Source organism: Cladophialophora yegresii (genome assembly GCF_000585515.1).
Source record: "Cladophialophora yegresii CBS 114405 chromosome Unknown aczIN-supercont1.2, whole genome shotgun sequence".
Taxonomy (NCBI): Eukaryota; Fungi; Ascomycota; class Eurotiomycetes; order Chaetothyriales; family Herpotrichiellaceae; genus Cladophialophora; species Cladophialophora yegresii.
Window position 1 is genome coordinate 1,922,724 of NW_006913046.1, and position 14,668 is coordinate 1,937,391.

A 14,668-nucleotide genomic window follows, 5' to 3' on the forward strand; every position below is an offset into this window, starting at 1 on the left:
TCGACTGACAGTCCGCAGTCTCCGTTGGATGCTGCCGAATTGAGCTTAGCTTAACTGCGTGCTATCAACATATGCTTTGCCGGAGCTGTGCTAGGGTCTGCGGGCTCGTCCAGGCTCGTCTCGGCTGTGCCCCTGAAGTCATGTTCGAATCTCGGAAATGCTCATCCGCTTCCTTTCCCTCACTCTCACTCTCATCAGCCTGGCTAATGCCTCACCCTCACTTTACCGTCGCGGCCATGGCTCTCCCACTCATTCTGCCAACTTAATGCGCCCCCAAGCAGCGACATAACCTGCGATCTTTCTGTGCGACATACTGCGACCCGGCGTTAACGGCCTCCTCCACTCGTGCATCTCAGTCCAACCGCTTGAACATGCACCGAACGTTGCACTCGTGACGCTATCCTGTACCTGTCTACAGTAATGGCTGCTCGGCCGGAGACCGCTCGCAGCGAGATATCATCAGCCATATCCGAAGATGGTTACGTTTCTCGACCGCAATCGGGCGTCCCTCCGCCTGCCCTTCCTAATCCGCCCACGTCCCAGCATGGCTACGCCCATCTCAGAGGCATCACACAACCTACGAACCGGTCGATAAGAAGCAACGCTTCTCCGGCGATACCCGCCGCGCCTTCCAGTACTGCAGGGTCTAGTCGCCCGCAGAGTCCGGTCTCGCTGGCCAGTCGCACCCACGTTCCGTCATTGACTGCACAAGGCTTCTTCAAACCCATGAGTTCTCAGAGATTGCAGGCGCAAAGACTAAGAAAACCTCCGGGATCGAGGGCGATGCAGAATCCGACACCCATTCCGGACGGTGATGGAGACGAGGATGCGCGAAGTGTGGCGTCTAGTAGACAGGGCCCTTTCCATGCGATGCCCACCACCCATCGTCCAGCACCGTCCATCACAACCGAGTATACTCAGTCAGAGGCACCAGACACTCCGGATGCCGTGTCTCCCGACTTTGCTTCTCACCATGAAGCCGATACGCAGCTAGTCAATGGCGCACCTGCCCAGAAACCACACCGCCCATCCCGCCTCAACATAGCTACAACCAATAAAGGTGGCGAAGCACCCCAGAAGTCACCGATGTCCTTTCGGTCTGGCCTCAGCCTGGGCAGCAAACACCGGCTGGAAGCAGGCCATCAACAGCTATCCTCAAATGTCACTTCCCCAGCTTACCCTCCCGAGTCTAATGCGGAGGTGGCGAAAAAGAGCGCTTTGGGTAAGAACTATGAGTATTTCGAAGGCAACACTATCTTTTGGCTGGGCGGACGGCTTCAAAATGCTCGCGATCGTCCCATCAATATAGCTACGGGCGTGTTCTTGGTCCTTCCGGCTATCCTATTTTTTGTGTACTCGTAAGTTGAAAGATCGTGAGGCAGCTTAAACGTGGACTGACCATTCCAGGGCTCCATGGCTGTGGCATCATGTCTCGCCCGCTGTACCACTAATATTCGCTTACCTATTTTTCATTTGTTTGTCTTCATTTCTTCACGCTTCTCTTGTTGATCCGGGAGTAAGACCACTCTGGCATAGTTCCGTACTGTTTCTGACTATGCACAGGTATTCCCTCGAAATATCCATCCCTTCCCACCCGAGGAGAATAGTGATCCCCTCGCTCTGGGGCCACCAACTAATGACTGGGTCATGGTACGACTTGCTACCTCACAAACAGCGGCTATGGATGTGCCGGTCAAGTACTGCAAGACCTGCAACATTTGGCGACCCCCTCGATGCTATCATTGTCGGGTGTGCGACAATTGTGTGGAGACCCTTGATCACCACTGCGTCTGGCTGAACAACTGTGTGGGTCGCCGCAACTATCGTTATTTCTTCGCCTTTGTCACCTCGGCCACCCTGTTGGGTCTTTACCTGGCTTTCGCCTCTTTAGGCCATGTGCTGGCCTATCACCGCCAAAGGCATGTCTCCTTGGGACAGGCGATAGACCGAAACCGAGTTCCGTTCGCTATGTTCATATATGGGCTATTGGGCTTTGCGTACCCGTTTGCATTATGGGTGTATCACTTACTGCTGGTCGGCAAGGGTGAGACAACCAGAGAATATCTGGCGTCACGGAGATTTCCCAAAGCCGAGAGGCATCGACCTTTCACCCAAGGAAACGTCATCAAGAACTGGATCACAGTTCTCGCTCGGCCGAAGCCGGCGACTTATCTGCACTTTAAGAAAAAGTACGAGGAGGGCGATCAGCGCTTTGGTGGCCGGCGAGGGGACCGACAAGCAGCGTTGACTGCAGAGGCGAAGAATGGAGAGATGGAGATGAAGCCTGTTCAAGGCTCTCAAAAGACCTTCGAAGGTCCTACAGCGAGGACGTTCTCGAAGCAAGAGGCCCGATGAGCGTGTATAATAGTGTAATTGGTCCCATGTCGGACACCAGGTGTATCCCAGGCTATGGAATGAAATCATATGTTTCCATCACATGGACTGAGCACCGACTGAAACACGACAAGCATTGCTCAAGTCTGGTACATACGAGTATCGGCCTGTGGAATGTTTATTGTGCTTGACGGCCGCTTTGTTGGCCGTGCAGCTGTAATTGGTGGAGCAGCGGCATGTCGCCCTTGTCATGGAGACATAAGACCCATTTCCCAATCTCGCACCCCCTCTGATGCTCCAGCCTCTTGTTTATTGCATCCTCCAAACTGCGCAGGGCACACGCGTATCTCAGGCAATATCCTCCTCCAGACGTGTATAGTTCTATACGGCGGTCTACTTGCACGCTACTATCCCAGTTTGACGCGTCGAATTCGCTGGTGTCCAAGGTCGGGCTCTGCCCGTTGGCAACAACAATGCCACTCCGCCAGACCCTCCTCAACTTCTACCGGGGCCGTGTCGAGAACCCGAAATCTGCTACGGGCACTTCCTCTGAATCACGGCCTGTACTTGTTCGAACCCCCAGCTCGGCCTCGTCAGAAACAGACCCAGACACGATAGTTGTGCTCCCTGATCCGCCCCGACAACAACAACTCCCCACGCCGTCCGAGAGCTCGGTCGACGTGTCTGCACATGATGCGCAGGCAATGACGATGAATGAAGTACCGAAAGGCCGCGCACGACGCGTCAGTCGCCGTCTTGCAAACAACCAAAGCCAGGCTGGTCTGATTGAGCAGGTTCAGGATGAGCTGGCCAAAGGTAGATCTGTCAGCGGCGAGACCTTGGTCAACTTGGACAATGCGAGCCAATCTACTCTGCTGAAAGAGGGTGTTGCAGCTTTGGATCTGCCCTGGAATATGAGTGGGGTGTTTACGGACAAAGGCCATGAGGCCTTGCTCGCAGAGAAGAGCGCCAAAGTCAATGAGACTGAGCAGATGCCAGACGATGCAGAGGACGCCGAGGAAGAGCGCATTCGCAGAGAGAAAGCTGCGGCAAAGAAAGCCAAAATGGACGAGAACAACAAGTCGTGGGAACAACGACGCAAAGCTGCCGACAAACAGGCTACGAGGAGGTCCTCAAGGGTTCCTGTCCTCGAGAAGGCTGGAGAACTCATGTCTAGCTTTGCCAATAGCGTGCTCGGGAAGAGGAAGGACCGCGTTGCAGAGCTTCACAACAGCTCGAGACCCGAAAGCATGGGCGGCACGGAGTCTACGTCCGAAGAACCTATACCAAAGAAGAGACGTGTGAGTGAAGGGGATGCTCCTGTCCCCGACGAGCCTGTGCAGCCTCGACAGCCCGCTCGACGACGGGAGAAGAAATGGCTCACCTCAGGTCTTTATGCTGGTCAGCCTCGGACCTTCGATGGGCGTCTCACCGAGAGCAAGAACAAGCGGAAGAGCACTACTGTCGCGGAGCCACCCAGGGAGAACAGAGTGCTGCCGCTGCCCATGTTCGCCGCAGAACGTGTCTTGAAGCAAGGTCGGGATTTCAAGCTCCCCTTCGACGTTTTCTCTCCCTTGCCGGCAGGCCAACCCAAGCCAGACGAGTGGAAGAAAGTCAACAAGAACGTCTTCGTGGGAGACGCTGCCCAAGCGTGGCGAGTCGACAAGTTCGAGGAGCACTCAAGCTGTCTCTGTAAGGCCGAGACAGGCTGTGACCACAACTGCATGAATCGCTACATGTATTACGAGTGCGACGACAAGAACTGCGACCTGAACCCCGAGCAATGCGGCAACCGTGCATTCGAGGGGCTCCGCCAACGTGTCAAGAAAGGCGGCAAATACAATATTGGCGTGGAAGTGATCAAGACGGAGGATAGAGGCTATGGCGTCCGAAGCAATCGCATGTTTGATCCTAATCAGATCATTGTGGAGTACACGGGCGAGATCATCACGCAAGAAGAATGCGAACATCGGATGAGGAAAATGTATAAGAATAACGAGGTATAGCAGCGCACCAATCACTTCTGGAGAAACTCACTGACCTGAATGCAGTGCTACTATTTAATGCTCTTTGACCAGAATATGATCATTGATGCTACACGTGGCTCCATCGCTCGGTTTGTCAATCACTCGTGCGAGCCTAACTGCAGGATGGAGAAGTGGACGGTCAACGGCAAACCACGGATGGCTCTATTTGCAGGCGAACGCGGGATCATGACAGGAGAAGAACTCACTTACGACTACAATTTCGACCCTTATTCGCAGAAGAACGTTCAGGAGTGTAGATGCGGCGCCGAAAAGTGCCGCGGAGTCCTCGGACCACGACCTAAAGAGGACAGGAAACAGAAGAGCCCGGACGTTGAAGTCATCAAGGGTCGCAGCAAACTGGCTGGAGCGAAGAGAAAGCTCGCCGATGCTCTAGAAGGAACGACAAGTCGAGTCACGAAGAAGATGAAGGTCTCTTCCACGCAGACGGCCACTATTTCCACGCGGAAAGCGTCCAGTGCAGGCAAGGTGCAAAAGGGAAACGTCATCAGGAAAGTGGTCTCCAAGAAGACCAGCGCAACAGTTATAAAAGGATTATCCCGCCGGCCATCAAAACTCAAGACCCTTGTGGCTGCTGCCAAAGGTAAGACGGTCAAAGGGAGAGTGGTTTCAAACACATCCACGACAGCATTGATCGAGAGGGAGAGTCCCAAGAGGACTGCGAAGACGCTGAGCAGATCATCGAGTTTGCGGGCGAAGGCTTCAAGTGTCAGAAGTCGAGTGGTGAGAACAGTTCGAGGAGCACCGAGTGGGAGGACCAGGAGCATCCGGCCTGTTGTCGGTGCAGGTGGAGATGAGAATGTCGAGATTTAAGGAAGAGTACGGAGTAATGTTCTGGGTGATGTCCTGATTAGCGATGGCGCAAGTCGAGTTTGCACGAGAGCTGGATTAAGCGACAGAGGCATAGCGTGGGAGATTCTGTTTATTGCGGGCGGCCCTTTCCAGATGGCGGACTTCTCCATGGATCAACAGCGGCGACGGTGGCAGACCTCGTCCGTGGTGCGGAGAAGATGGTGCAATGCCAATAGTAACTGGTGCTCATGTGCCTTGGTAGGAAACTCTTTCTGCCAACTCCTTCAATCTGCGATCGAACTTCAACTATGGGGGAGCCCAATGCGACCAGGCACAGCGCACCGTTCGCGTCAGTCATCAAGGAGTATCGACCGGACTTGAAACCATACGAAGAGCTGTACAAGCACTGCCATGCCAACGGCGAGCTGTCGACCCAGGAGAAGGAGACGGCCGCGCTCATCACCGACCGCCTGAAGAAGCTCTCGTCCGATCTAGACATACGCACTGGTATCGGCGGGCACGGCCAAGTCGCCATCCTCAAGAATGGCTCCGGCCCGACGATCCTGCTTCGAGCCGACATCGACGCCTTGCCCGTGCAGGAGAAGACAGGCCTCGACTATGCCAGCACGAAGACCATGCGCGATACGGACGGCCTCGTCAAACCGGTCATGCACGCTTGTGGGCATGATTTCCACATCACATCCCTCCTCGCGGCCGCGGAGACCCTTATCGCCGCCCGCTCAAAATGGTCAGGCACCATCGTCTTCCTGTTCCAACCCGCCGAGGAACGCGGAAGTGGTGCTCGTGCCATGATCGACGACGGTCTCTACGCCGCGGAAAAACACGCCTGCCCTATCCCGGACATCGTGCTGGGCCAGCACGTCTTCCCTCTCCAGGCAGGCAAGACCGCCACTCGCGCCGGGCCTGTCATGTCCGCGGCAGACAGCTTCAAAGTCACAATCTACGGCAGCGGCGGGCACGGCTCGATGCCGCACCGCACGATCGACCCGGTCGTTATCGCATCCCACGTCGTCGTGCGCCTGCAATCCATCGTGTCGCGGGAAGTCCCGCCGGACGAAACCGCCGTGGTCACCGTCGGCGCGCTACAAGCCGGGAGCACCGAGAACGTCATCTCCGACGAAGCGGTTCTCAAGATTAATATTCGGAGCGTGAGCTCCGCATGGCGCGAGAGATTGCTCGCCTCGGTCAAGAGGATTATCCAGGCGGAGTGCCTGGCGGGGAATTGCCCGAAGGAACCGCTGATCGAAGAGACGTCGAGTTTTCCGCTGACGGTCAACGATGACGCCGTCGCTGGCGAGATCAACAAATCATTCACAGCATATTTCGGTCCCGAGGCTCACGATCCTAGCGTGAAGAATGTGCTGGGGAGCGAGGATTTCGGCATGCTCGGCTCAGCGATCAATAGGCCGTACTGCTTCTGGTTCTTTGGGGGTCATGATGCTGCTATGTACGAGGAGATGAAGGCGAAAGGCGAGGAGCACAAGATCCCGGTCAATCATAGCCCGTTTTTCGCGCCGGTCGTGCAGCCGACGTTGACAGTGGGGGTGGATGCCCTGGTCGTGGCGGCTCTGACTTATGTTGGGAAGAGCGAATAGGGAGATTTATGATCGAAACGGTCTACTGGAAGTGACTCTGTTTAGCTGAGTATGAGTAGGACGGCGTATTGTCACGACGTCCTGCTCTCCTCTGCGTATGGTGAAGGATGCCAGGAAATCGAAGAGAGCTGCGCTTAGCCCGGTATTGGTCCTCCGTAGAGACGCCTAGCCTAAAACTGTCCTTAGATCTAATGTTCCACCGTACTCGATCCGCGCTTCTGAGCATTATTCCCGGTCTTCTACTTCCTTCTCACTTCAGTATTCTCTCAAAGTGGCTCTCGGAACAGTGGAATCTCACTTGCGCCCTGATGGACACAGGTACCTGTTTGTAAGCAGCTGAGGTGTGTATGTCGCCATACGATACGAGGCTTCTCCAAGGCCTCAGCAGCGACATCGGCATCTGCGCTGCTCTCCAACTCGGAGAATGGCCGATCACGACATCAACCACGTTCGCTCCAGGCGTAATCTGTAAGTAATAAGGACACGGCCAAGACCGCTCCCTCGCGTAGCCGGATCTGTATAACAACCACGACACAGAATTATCCTGCGTACCAAGACTTGAAGCCGCGGTCTATGAGGTTCATGACCCAGGCAGCTCGTAGACTAACAGCAACCGCGAGCACATTATCTCAGCCACACCACAGCACATCCAACTTCGGCACCACTTTTACCACAATGTCGTCGTCCTCGGGTGTCAAACTCGCCATCCTTGACGACTACGCGGCCATCTCGTCGGCGCATTTCCAACCCCTCGCCTCGCGAATCCAGATCGACTCGTTCCCCCAGACTCTGCAGGCCCGGGTCCCATCGGAGCATGACGCCCTGGTTGCCCGTCTGAAACCATACACCATCATCAGCACGATGCGCGAACGGACACAGTTTCCACGCTCCGTGCTCAGTGAGCTGCCTAACCTCAAGCTCCTGCTCACGACGGGCATGCGGAACGCGGCTATCGACACAGCGGCGTGCAAGGACCTGGGCATCACCCTCGTGGGCACGGGTCCCAAGCGCAACGCGACCAAGGGCTATGACGCCACTAACGAGATGACGTGGGCCCTGATCTTGGGGTTAGCCAAGGACGTGGCGCGCGGGGATGCCGTCGTCAAAGGTGGGCCGTCGGCCACGTCGAACCATGACCCGAACGCCCACGTCGGCGGATGGCAGACGACGTTGACGTTCGGGCTCGCGGGCAAGACCCTGGGTCTTCTGGGGCTCGGCAAGCTCGGCACGCAGTGCGCGGTCACGGGACACTTGGGCTTCGGGATGAAAGTTATTGCGTGGTCGTCGTCGCTCACGCAGGAGAAAGCAGACGAGGCGGCGCAGGGGCGAGGATTACCCAAGGGCACGTTCCGTGTGGTTGGGAGCAAGAAGGACCTCTTTGAGCAGGCGGACGTGTTGAGCGTGCATTACGTCCTGTCCGACCGGTCGAGGGGCATCGTGGGCAAGGACGAGCTGGGCAGCATGAAGAGGAACTCACTGCTCGTGAACACGTCGCGCGGGCCATTGATTGATGAGGCCGCGCTCGTTGAGGCGCTCGAGGCCAGTAAGATCCGTGGCGCGGGGCTCGACGTCTATGGTGTGGAGCCTTTGCCTAAGGAGAGTCCCTGGCGGAGGAGCGGATACTGGGGCGAAGAGGGGCGGAGTACGGTGCTGCTGAGTCCGCATATGGGCTATGTTGAGGAGGAGACGATGCACGATTGGTATGAGCAGCAGGCTCAAGCTATCAAGGCGTGGCTTGACAAGGAGGAGGTCAAGGGGATCATTCAATGAGGACCTGGAACGACCGCAGCAAAAGAATCACAGACTCAAGACGATATCTATCAGCAGTCTTGAAATGGGACGTGTATGCCGTTACTAAAGTTGCTGTGCAATGTACGCGTGTGCAGATCCGTTGATGAATGAATGCCCACATTCCTGTTCACCTCGCTGGTCGCTATAACGGAGATGCTACGACTCCCTCATCATAAGCTGTCGTCGTTCTTGATCTGCACCTTGATGGCCCCGCTCTTGGGATCGCTCGCCGTCTTGAACGCCTCGATCGCATCACTCATGTTATACCGGTGCGTGACCAGCTTCTCCAGGCTGATCACCCCGCTTTCCACTAACCGGATCGCCTTGGGCCACGTGTTGCTGTACCGATACTGGTACTTCAGGTCGATCTCCTGGGTCGAGAGACGCATGAACGGGATCTTCATCTCGTTCTTGCCCACGCCAATAATAAACACTATGCCGCCGAACTTGACGGACCAGATGGCCGCATTGACCGACGACTCGACACCCGTGCACTCCAACGCCACGCGAGGTCTGACGCCGCCCATGGCCTCGACGATCTGCTCGGCACATTCTTCGGGGGATTTGCCCATCGGCACCTGGAAGGTCGACACGCGGGGGACCAGCTCCTTTGCAAACTTCAGCCTCCCGGCGTCGATGTCCGTGATCAACAGCGGAGACGCCCCCGCCGCGGCACAGCACAGCAACGACACCAACCCAATCGGCCCGGCACCGCATATCAGGACGGGATCCCCCAAGCGGACGCCTGCGCGGTCCAGCCCCGCAAGCGCCACGGACAGGGGCTCCAACAGGCTGCCGTTCTCGTAGCTCATGTCGCCGATCTTATGGCACCACACGGCCGGATGCTTGACGTACCGGCGCAAGAGGCCGTCCACGGGCGGAGTACTTAGAAACTCGACGCTCTCGCACCCATTATACCGTCCCGTCAGACAGGGCTCGCACTGGAAACACGGAATGTTGGGCTCGATCGCCACTCGGTCGCCAGGCTTCAATGTCTTCACCGAGGGGTGTGCGCCGAGGACCACGCCCGCGGACTCGTGGCCGAGGATGTGATCCGCCGTCACGATCATGGGGCCTATACAGCCTGCGTGCCAGAAGTGCACGTCCGAGCCGCAGATCCCCGTGCTCTTGACGCCGATGTACACTTCCCCTTCTTTCAGGTCCCTGCCCGCTTGGACGTCCTCGAGCGAGGGCGACGCCTCGGCGACCCAGAGGTCGTGTTTGGGGTTCGTGAAGACGCCGATGTTGGATTTCGAGGCCGTGGTCTCAGAGGGTGCGTGAGTGCCATTGGTGCCGTTGGTGCCGTTGGTGGTCGACATTGCTGGCGATCGTCTTCTTTCGACAGGCTAAGACAGAAGACAGATGAAGGGACTTGAATCTCAACGAGAACGAGAGAATCACAGACTGTATTACGTCCCGGCAGGAAAACAGAGAGTGGACGAAAGAGAAATAGTAGCGACCAACGCTTGGGATGCACAAAATCTTTACAAGCCCACCACTGCACGGGTTACAATTTCAGCCGGCTGGCCACCTGTTCCTGTATTTGCTGCCTATGTACGCAGTACACGGTAGACGTGACGCTGCGCTGTAGCACTCCGGATCGGTTCCGGGTGAATTCAACCCCACTGACGTCGCGGGGCGCCGAGAAATCCTCCACCGGAGAATCACCATCTTGGGGCATCCGAGCGCATCCCACAGAGTTAGTGAAAGATGTTTCGGCGCTTCTCGGGCCACGTTCCTGTCCGCCGCCGGAGTGCCACCGCAAAGGCTGCAGCCACAGCCACAGCCACAGCCATAGGCACAAACCTTTGTTCTTTACGTCTGTGACTTTACCTTCTCTGCTGTGACTGCAAAATCGACCTTAATCTGTCTTTAGTCAAACTTCCATCATATCCATGACACTCTCGTTGCATTCCCGTTCAGCTCGGCGAGACGATCATCATGTGCACGAGCTCTCGAAGGTCACCCATCTTTCTTTTGGGCAGGACGGACTACGAAGGTGGCTGGTGCAAAATATCGAGGGGTGAGTAAAGGTACCTGGTTGACGCGAACGGATACAACGATGGTGCCTTGTAATGTTGAGTCGTCGCTTGTCAGAGCCTTACTCCCGCTCCACGGCCTATTGCTATGCTTGTCTTCGAGGTCTCTTACCCCCATGTTGGACGTTGAGATGCGCTCGTCTTGTTATCCTCGCCTCCTTCGTAACGCAGTCGGAAGTTCTACTCATTGCAGAGTGTCAACGGCGAAAGAACGGGCTATCGTTTCAGAGCTCCACTACTACCAATGAGCCACGCTTCGTCGACTTCGGTGATGGATTGTCTCATGTTCTGTCTCGAGCGAAGGCTGTCTCTGAGAGCAACACTTCTGTTTGCCATAGAGATGTCAACGATGGCTTAACGGCCATTCTTAGAAGCGTGCCCCGGACGGCATACATACCGTCGTCACTGAACAGGAAAGTCGGGCATGCTTTGACCACTACTGTCCGTGTGAAGCAACGGTGTCAAATAACCCAACCCAGACAGCACAGCACAGCGCTACTGTAGGTGACGGGCCAATCCAATACAGTTCCCTCTCCGTTCTCGAGCGTGAGAATCGTGACTTTTACCTTCCAAATAGCAGGTCAGCGGCAGTGACGACAGTGATTAGAAGTGTGAGCGGGATTCATCTAATATTTTAATCTATTCCGCTCCCACTTTTACTGTCCGATCTCAATCTTGTTGCTGATACATCCACAGCCAAAGACCATCCTAGTTTCGGGAACCAGTCTTTTGCATTTGACACAATTCGACCATAACCCGAACCCATCTGAACAATGATCCCCCTCGAGAAACCAACGGCCGACACCTCGAGCATCACCTCCAGCCAAGACTCCATCGCCGAAGCAAAGGCCCAAACTCACAAGCCGACTACCACCCCGGGACCGACCAAGAACGGGCTCGAATTCTCCGTCCCCGCCAGCTCGGTGATCCAGTCTCTCGACCAATGCAGCGGCGTCATCACTATAGTCGCACACAATCCGACGAGCCGATCCATCGCCTTCCTCCTGGATGGCTGGGATGGTCAAGATTTTCCCTGGAACATGTCAAAGTCTCGCAAGTCGACCTTTTACCACGACATGGGGGTCAAAGATGGACAAATCCTCTCCAAGTATAATCTCACCATAGAGTGCTTCACCCTGGATTTAGGCCGCACGGGCGTCCTCGGCCGGATGAGGCAGTGGTGGACTCTCTTCAAGGACTGGGAATGCAGAACGCAGGTGTGGAACGTCGCGCCGGGCGAGACGCGCAAGCTCTCCGTGTGCAATACCTTGACTCGGTGGGCTGGGTTTGCGGAGAAGAAGAAGGGCCTGGTCAGGCTCTTCAAGCGGAAGACCTATATTGCGGAGCTGGACAAGGATTTCACGGCCGAACAGTGGCGAGATCCGGACTTTCGAAAATCGCCGAACCCGCGCTGGGAGTGTCCGCGGGATGAGCAGTGTGGGTGTAGACGGGAGGCGCGCGTGATAGGTAATGCGGTGGTCGTGGAAGAGTCTTGATGTTCTATCCCGGCATCACAACATTCTAGCGTCACCTTATGCATGCAGGTACTGGATGTCTACCGCACAGTCACGACTGAGGATAGCTTTCGACAACGCCGCAAACCCCGGATTTCGACAATCATACGACTTCTCTCACAGCCACGACATTGCGAGAAAGACCCCATCCCGCACAGCACGAAGTCAGCGGCCGGCATTTGCAGACTGCTGGGAATCTGGGAGAGAGGCCCCTGGGCTGGCTTTACACCACACATTGGAGACACCATACGGCGCAAACGCCAACGGAACTGACAATGCCTTTGACATACCAGTCACATCAGGCCTTTCCGGAGCGTGGGTTCCATCAGGGTCGGTGGGCTCCGCCGTGGACCCGACGCATCCCTGTCACGAACTTTTGAGCCCGACAGCTACAGTGTGCCCAAAGGTACACTAGATAGGCAGTGGAGACCATGTAGAAAGGTAACATGTGCTTCGACTTTGACGTGCGTCGGCATCAGCGCGATCGATGCTCTACTCCAGTCTGCTCAACGCGACTGAACAGCATATCGGCTACCCGTGCCCCTATTTCTCGTGGTTTCTCAAGTACAACCCCACCCCAATATCTATTCCCTATGCCCTATGGGCCCCTCATAGTTCCCGGCTTATGGTTCGTTCGCATACTCGTCATCCAATCCCTGGACGTGCTCCGACGTGTAGCTGTTGATCTTTTCGTAGGGCGGCTCGATCGTCCAGATAAGATCGAATCTGTCGCCGAGAAGCCACATGCATCCCATATCAGCAATGCTTGGCCACGTGAGTCCGGAGACATGATGTGAAATCCGCTAAGTGTCCATCGAGACCGTCTTGGAAGAAGGAACCAACCCCAACCATGCAAAAGAGCCTCCACCAGGAAAAAGCACAAAACGCGACGGACAAACTCACCTCTTCCCGGGATAGTCAGGCACCTTGTCCACGCCCAGCACGCCCGCGATCTTCTCCAGCGTATCGTGTTCCCAGCAGATCAGGACGTTGCCCTCGCCGCCGCTGCCCTTCCCCTTGATGTAGTCGTGCACCGCGTCCTTGACTTTGTCCACGTGGTCGCGCTCGATGGTGAAGTCGAAGGGCACGCCGAACTGCTCGAGCGACTCGGCGAGTGGTTTGACCGTCAAGTAGGGACGATCTCGTTTGCCGTCTGCGTCGCGCGGTACCATGGGAGGCGTCAGAGTCGAACGTTTGTCATTGAGAGCAGATTCAAAGTCGACAACGGGATATAATTAAACACGCATGCGCATACGCATCTCTGGACCTCGGGAGTCCGAGCGATCGAGGAACAATATTGGAAAATATTGGGGTGCTGTTCCGCGAAGAGGAAACTTACGCTTCTTCGGCTTCTGAGCGATGATATACCCTATGTTGTAGGGGCTGTTGCGTCCAAAGACCTCGACCATGGCCTGTGCGCGGTCGACGCCCTGTTGTGAGAGACCGGGCCCGTCTTCGCCATCGGGCTGCTTTGGCGGTTTCTCGCCATGGCGGATGAGGTACAGCGTGGGAGACTTGTCAGGCTACAATCAGGGCGTTAGAAAAGGTGTGAATGCGTAGCGAGTGACGAGTAGTGAGTAGTGAGCATCAAGCGAGCCAATGGCATCCCTCGGGAACCACGACGCGAGAAATACGGAGTACATACTTACCATATTTGTCCTGGATCCACGGGCGATGGTTTGCGAGGGCAAGCAAGTTCGTATATGTGGCAGGTAGGCATGCGACAGCCCTTTTGTAGGGACGATATGGTCGTCGCTTACCTCGTGCGAGGTGTTCTTCTACAGACCCGGTGGACATGGATTTCTGCGATTGCCCCGCAGCTGTGGCTGCGAGTGCTACGAGCTGGGAGTGTAGGACAATGGTGTGCTGACGAGGGGCGCACCATCACTGCTTGCGGAGGCTGGCTTTTCAGCTGAGAGTGTGTGCTTGAGGTCCTCGTCTCCCAGGAACGTGATTCGTGCATGGTGTGCATGTTCGTCTCATCTGTGCTCAACCCACCTCGAGTTCAGCTCAACCGTGCGTGCACGGATGTGTCTCCGGTCGTGGCGGTTGCGGAGCTGAGATGTGTCTTCGATCAGGAATTGATCACATGGCATGGCGGTTGATACCGTTTTTGCATTCTGTGCCGCTCTAGCTCTAGGGCCGCATGGAACTGTGGCCATTCACGAAATTCCGCAGCATGGCCCAGGCATGGTTTTAGTGCTCTGGCACTTCTTTTGGTGAATCGTTTCCTGCATCGATGGCGCATCAAGTGTATATCGAGGCATCAGTTACCGACTCTCCGTGGTGGCAGGAGCCACCCAGTGTGCCTACCACTAATTACTTGAAGTTGCCGAGCGGCAGGTGCTTGACACCAGTGTACAGTCTTCCATAGCTAGCTGATAGCTACGTTCTAGACTCCGGAGTCGACCATTCATTCATCAGACCAGACAGACACTTGCACGGTGTGCATCTAGCACTCCCGATGCCGAATAAATCTCGGCAGATTGGGAAGGCGCCAATCGTGTCCGGTGTGTTGAAGTGATCGGGCATCCGGC

General features: G+C 56.0%; 7 protein-coding genes across 7 annotated transcripts; 5 read left to right on the forward strand and 2 right to left on the reverse strand.

Annotated features, from left to right (window-relative positions):
* Positions 1–420: 420 nt before the first annotated feature.
* On the forward strand, positions 421–2,355 carry A1O7_02614 (uncharacterized protein; the record flags this gene model as incomplete). The annotated part of the gene is made up of 3 exons (XM_007756645.1): positions 421–1,358; positions 1,408–1,516; positions 1,564–2,355. The coding sequence occupies 3 exons, from the start codon at positions 421–423 to the stop codon at positions 2,353–2,355; spliced, it is 1,839 nt and encodes a 612-aa protein (XP_007754835.1).
* A 452-nt stretch (positions 2,356–2,807) lies between these two features.
* Positions 2,808–5,192, forward strand: A1O7_02615 (histone-lysine N-methyltransferase ASH1L; the record flags this gene model as incomplete). The annotated part of the gene is made up of 2 exons (XM_007756646.1): positions 2,808–4,334; positions 4,386–5,192. The coding sequence occupies 2 exons, from the start codon at positions 2,808–2,810 to the stop codon at positions 5,190–5,192; spliced, it is 2,334 nt and encodes a 777-aa protein (XP_007754836.1).
* A 287-nt stretch (positions 5,193–5,479) lies between these two features.
* Positions 5,480–6,787, forward strand: A1O7_02616 (hippurate hydrolase; the record flags this gene model as incomplete). The annotated part of the gene is made up of 1 exon (XM_007756647.1): positions 5,480–6,787. The coding sequence occupies one exon, from the start codon at positions 5,480–5,482 to the stop codon at positions 6,785–6,787; it is 1,308 nt and encodes a 435-aa protein (XP_007754837.1).
* Positions 6,788–7,462: 675 nt separating this feature from the next.
* Positions 7,463–8,557, forward strand: A1O7_02617 (uncharacterized protein; the record flags this gene model as incomplete). Its single annotated transcript, XM_007756648.1, has 1 exon — positions 7,463–8,557. The coding sequence occupies one exon, from the start codon at positions 7,463–7,465 to the stop codon at positions 8,555–8,557; it is 1,095 nt and encodes a 364-aa protein (XP_007754838.1).
* A 191-nt stretch (positions 8,558–8,748) lies between these two features.
* Positions 8,749–9,897, reverse strand: A1O7_02618 (L-iditol 2-dehydrogenase; the record flags this gene model as incomplete). The annotated part of the gene is made up of 1 exon (XM_007756649.1): positions 8,749–9,897. The coding sequence occupies one exon, from the start codon at positions 9,895–9,897 to the stop codon at positions 8,749–8,751; it is 1,149 nt and encodes a 382-aa protein (XP_007754839.1).
* Positions 9,898–11,390: 1,493 nt separating this feature from the next.
* Positions 11,391–12,113, forward strand: A1O7_02619 (uncharacterized protein; the record flags this gene model as incomplete). The annotated part of the gene is made up of 1 exon (XM_007756650.1): positions 11,391–12,113. One exon carries the CDS (start codon positions 11,391–11,393, stop codon positions 12,111–12,113), a length of 723 nt encoding a protein of 240 aa, XP_007754840.1.
* A 641-nt stretch (positions 12,114–12,754) lies between these two features.
* Positions 12,755–13,783, reverse strand: A1O7_02620 (uncharacterized protein; the record flags this gene model as incomplete). The annotated part of the gene is made up of 4 exons (XM_007756651.1): positions 12,755–12,857; positions 13,035–13,284; positions 13,471–13,654; positions 13,781–13,783. The coding sequence occupies 4 exons, from the start codon at positions 13,781–13,783 to the stop codon at positions 12,755–12,757; spliced, it is 540 nt and encodes a 179-aa protein (XP_007754841.1).
* Positions 13,784–14,668: the final 885 nt, after the last annotated feature.